The sequence below is a fragment of the Neophocaena asiaeorientalis genome, unplaced genomic scaffold, assembly GCF_003031525.2.
Source record: "Neophocaena asiaeorientalis asiaeorientalis breed wild unplaced genomic scaffold, Neophocaena_asiaeorientalis_V1.1 scaffold78, whole genome shotgun sequence".
NCBI lineage: Eukaryota > Metazoa > Chordata > Mammalia > Artiodactyla > Phocoenidae > Neophocaena > Neophocaena asiaeorientalis.
In genome coordinates this window covers 19,793,378-19,797,745 of record NW_020175018.1, presented here as the reverse complement: position 1 = coordinate 19,797,745, position 4,368 = coordinate 19,793,378, and the positions used below count along the sequence as shown (strand labels likewise).

The 4,368-nt window shown below is 65.5% G+C and overlaps 2 protein-coding genes across 2 annotated transcripts in view; both read left to right on the top strand.

The window, feature by feature from the left end:
- ANAPC2 (anaphase promoting complex subunit 2) overlaps positions 1-741 on the top strand; it is a 10,805-nt gene extending 10,064 nt beyond the window's left edge. Inside the window, exon 12 of the mRNA XM_024762438.1 lies at positions 9-741. Within this exon, the coding sequence (XP_024618206.1) occupies positions 9-200 (192 nt within the window). The 3' untranslated portion in view covers positions 201-741. The remainder of the gene's footprint in view (positions 1-8) is intronic.
- Positions 742-3,126: 2,385 nt separating this feature from the next.
- On the top strand, positions 3,127-4,165 carry TMEM210 (transmembrane protein 210). The gene is made up of 4 exons (XM_024762311.1): positions 3,127-3,214; positions 3,378-3,513; positions 3,731-3,760; positions 3,932-4,165. The coding sequence occupies exons 1-4, from the start codon at positions 3,127-3,129 to the stop codon at positions 4,158-4,160; spliced, it is 483 nt and encodes a 160-aa protein (XP_024618079.1). The 3' UTR covers positions 4,161-4,165.
- Positions 4,166-4,368: the final 203 nt, after the last annotated feature.

The following is a 4,368-nucleotide window of genomic DNA, read 5'->3' as shown; positions in this document are numbered from 1 at the left end:
ACATCCAGGCCCTGCTGACCCACCTGGAGAGCCTGTCGCTGGAGCGCATCTACAGCATGCTGCGCATGTTCGTGGTCACCGGCCCCGCGCTGGCCGAGATCGACCTGCAGGAGCTCCAGGGCTTCCTGCAGAGGAAGGTGCGCGACCAGCAGCTTGTCTACTCCGCCGGCGTCTACCGCCTGCCCAAGAGCTGCGGCTGAGCCGCCGCCAGTCCCCACCCAGCCCCCAGGACGACAGTAAAGCAGACGGTTCTTCCTCCCTCCCTGTCCTGCTGGCTCTGTGGGCTTCGTGGGCATGCGGTCAGGTTCTCCCTCCAGACCAGCCTCTGACAGAGCCTGGCAGAGCCCAGGCCCCAGGAGTCGGTGGGGAGCTGCACACCTGTGTTTGGGCTCCAGGCCGGGAGTCCTGGCACTTGGTATCTCCAGGCCTCCGTGGCTGACAGAGGCCCCCGTCACTCCCGTGGCTTGGGCAGGAGCTCACGGGGGGTGGGCTGTCTGGGAGATGGGCCCTCCTGGGCCGCCCTCCTGAGGGACATCCAGCTCCAGCCTCACCCCTCTGGCCTTTGAAAGAAGCCCTTTTGAAAGTCTCCCTCTCTCTGCCTGGCACGAGGGTCTGGCGCCCAAGTGCTGGGCTGAGAGCCCCAGGGCTGCTGCTGCGGCCCGGGGTGGGGGGGCTCCATCAGAATGCATGAGGTGGGCGGGTGGCCAGGCAGCCCGTGTGAAGCCAGGAACTTCTTGCGTGTCCAGCATGGCGTGCTGCCTGGATACGCCTAGGCTCGGGCAGCTGCAGTGCTGGGGGCTTCCAAGGAAGAGTGCTTTCAGAAGGGCCAGTTCTTTCTGTGCCCGGAGGCGTGTGGTCAGGAGCGCCCGGGGGCCTCGATGTTCCTAGCACAAGATGCCGGGCCCGGTGAGTCCAGCCATCCCCAGAGCTGCAGCACAGGGCTGTTGTGTCCGGAGCACAGGGTCCTGTCCAAGGCCGGCACTGGGGGCCCCGCGCTGCCCTTACTCCCAGGTCCCAGGAGGCGGGGAGGCTGTTAGCTCTGCCGGGCCCAAGGCCTTCAAAGCTGTGCTCGGTGCCACAGCCTCCGTGGCCCAGACCTTCACTTGTCCAGCGGGAACCGCTCGAGCCCGGTGGCGCTGTCCCCACGGCAACAAAGGCCCTTTGGAACGAATGTCTCCACTGCCCTGCTCCTCCCTGCGGTGCGTTCCCAGGCCTGGAGCCATGCCCGCTGCCCCGCAGACACGGTGCGGCTCCCCACCAGTCTGTGCCCCGGTGCCCCCACTCCGCTCTTTGGCCTGTTCTGCTCGAGGGCCCAAGTGTCAGTCGTGCTCTGGGGCTTTTCTTTCTGCTGCTGCTTGGCTGTGCTGTGCAGTTTCTGGGACCTCGGTTCCCACCCAGGGATTGAACCCAGGCCACGGTAGTGGAAGCCCGCAGTCCGAACCCCTAAACTGCCAGGGAGCTCCCTCTGGGGCTTTTCCTTCTTGCTCCGCAGGGTGGTGGTTGCTGTGGGATTTGGAGAGAGTAGCCGCACAGCCTTAGCAGTTTGAGGACTCTTGACAGGCCAGTGGGTCCCTGCCTTGGGCTCCACCTGCTTGGCCCCTCCAAGGCGGGCTGCACCGTGGTCACAAGAGGGGCTTGGGACTTCCCCGGTGGCGCAGTGGTTAGGAATCCGCCTGCCAGTGCAGGGGACACGGGTTTGAGCCCTGGTCCGGGAAGATCCCACATGCCGTGAAGCATCTGGGCCTGCGCGCCGCAACTACTGAGCCTGCGCTCTAGAGCCCGCGAGCCACAACTACTGAGCCCGAGTGCCACAACTACTGAGGCCTGTGCACCACAACTACTGAGCCTGCGCTCTAGAGCCTGGGAGCCACAACTGCTGAGGCCCTCGCGCCTGGAGCCTGTGTTCCTCAACAGGAGAAGCCGCCGCGATGAGAAGGCCCCGCACCGCGACAAAGAGTGGCCCCGGCTCACTGAAACTAGAGAAAGCCTGCGCGCAGCGGCGAAGACCCGACGCAGCCAAAAATAAATAAAAAAGTAATAAAGACACTTAAAGAAAAAAAAGAAGAGGGACTTCCTGCCTGGCACTGGGCTGGGCATGCCTTCGTCATCCTAACCAGGATGCAGACCTGCTGGACTGGCCTGGCAGGGTGGCAGTGCCAGCCGCTGGGCCGGGACACACCTGCCCTGAGTCCCTTTGGCCTCAGTTTGTGGATGAGTGTGGTAAAACCCAGCGTCTCAGGTCATAGGATCACTCAACAGGTGTAGAGGTGTGCCAGGAGCTGCCACCAGGAGGGGGCACCTGTGTGAGGGTCAGGGAGGTCCCCAGTGACCAGGGGTTGGCTGCGGCCCAGCGGGGCACCCCCCCACCCCCCAGTGCCCTGTGGGGTTAGCCGTGGGGACGGGGGCAGGTATCTGCTTCTGCTGCCTGGGTTTGCTCGGCAGGTCCTTAGGGGAGGAGGCTGAGGTTAACCCCAGCCGTGCCAGCCTCCTGTGGACAGCGCTTGCCTGGTCTGCGAGAGGCTGCACGGGACAGACTGCAGCGGTGGTCGTGAGCGCTAACTGTAATGACACGCTTCAGCCAGAGCCCCAGCCACCTGCTCCTTGAGGGTGTTCTGCGAAACACTGCTGGGGCCCCTATGGGGCGGTGGGTGCGTGTCCACCCCCCGGGCCTCGCTTGGTCCCTGCTTGTTCCAGCCTTGGGGGGAGGGTGGTGACATCAGTCAGCTGGAGACCAGGCCGCACCTAAGCTGCCGCAGCCCTTATCCTGACAGGGAAACTGAGGCCCAGGCTTGCCCACTATGGACCTCTCTGGGTTTCCAGGCCGCTGCCTCTGCGACCCCAGGGTCCCAAGTGCAGCCACTGCCCCTTTGCCGTGAAGCGCTCTCCTTCCAAGACCACGGCAGCCCCACCACTGCCCCTGCCTCAGATCTGACCAGGGCACTCTGGAGTGACTCCCAGGCCCCGGCCGCCCTACCTGCCCTACCCTGGGGCTGCCTGCCCAGGGCTTCTCAGGAGCCCAGCACCCGAGGGCGGTGCCCAAGGCGAGGCCCTGCCCCCACCCTCCCTGCCTCACAGCTCCATTGTGAGGTCAGCGCCTTCCGATGAGTTCTGTCCAGAGGCGTGGAGATGGCCCCCTGTCCCCAGCCTGACTCCTGCCTGGTTGGCCGCCCCCTCGGCCTGATATGTTTGTCCCTTTTGCTCATCCCTGCTGCAGGTGCCTCCTTCTGTTCCCCAACCCTGTCCCCAGCCAGGGCCCCTCCCTGGTTCAGGCAGGCCAGGCGCACCCGTGTCCTCCTGGTGGCTGCCGGGGGTGGGAGGGCGGGCTTGGGGGTGACCCGCTGGGAGGTGACAACAGCCCCTTGGCCCTGTCTCTGCAGCTGGAACCTACTGTGAGTGTAGCTTTGGCCTCAGTCGCGAGGCCCTCATTGCCTTGCTGGTGGTGCTGGCGGCTGTCAGCGCCAGCTGCTTCTGCGCTCTCATCATCGTGGCGGTTGGCGTCATTCGAGCCAAGGGGTGCGTGAGCCCCAGGGCCAGGGCAGGCGTGTGAGGGCTGTGGGGCCGGGCCGTCCCCCTGGGCCCTCGGTCTCGATGGGCGAGGTCACCAGGGACTTGGGAATGGAGTCTCCCAGAATGGGATGGGGAGAGGTGTGGGGAGCACCGCTGGGCTCCTGGAGGCCAACCCCGCTGTTCCCAGACTCACGCCTTACCTTTGTTCCCTCCCGCCCCTCAGTGAAACATGCCCCGGACACATGGAGGGCAGGTGAGTGACCCCGGGGGAGGACCCCCAGGGCGAGCTGTGCCCCTGCTCCCTGACCCCCCACCCCCGGGAGGTGTGGTTCACAGACACGGCAGGAGCCCCGGGTGGTTGAGGCCTCATGAGCCCATGCTGATGGCCGCCTGCAGCTAGCCTGACATGGACCACGCCGTGCAGGTTGGTGGGGCACTGCGGGGCTCAGGAAGATCACATGGACCTGCACGCGGCGCACATGGGGTCCCACCTCATGGCCCCTGAAATGGAGGTCTCCATGATGCCGCCCCTGGAAGATCACGGCCTCACGACCATCACCGTGGACTCGACCCTAGAGGGGCTGCCCCCACAACCCCTGCCGCCTCAGCAGGGCTTTGGGCAGCTGGGGGAAGGGGAATTAAACAGTAGTTAGCAGGTCTGCGTTGTCCTCCCTGCTGGCCCCCCTCGAGCCCTTCTGCAGATGCTATTGGGGTGGGGGAGGGGTCTGCGTCGCCTCCTGTCTCTTCAGTGGGGTGCCCAGTGCCCATGCTGGGCTCCCGCTGTCCACCCTGCAGGGCAGGGAGCACACCCCTGGGGTTTCCACTTCCTGCCATCGTGGCGTCAGCCCAGCTCCTCCCTGC

Excerpts from the sequence above, each read along its gene's own strand:
- TMEM210 (XM_024762311.1), top strand. The coding sequence starts at position 3,127 with ATGGCCCCCTGTCCCCAGCCTGACTCCTGCCTGGTTGGCCGCCCCCTC. Across the intron at positions 3,514-3,730 it reads GGCGTCATTCGAGCCAAGGG|TGAAACATGCCCCGGACACA; the intron begins GTGCGTGAGCCC and ends CCCGCCCCTCAG. Across the intron at positions 3,761-3,931 it reads CCCGGACACATGGAGGGCAG|GTTGGTGGGGCACTGCGGGG; the intron begins GTGAGTGACCCC and ends CACGCCGTGCAG.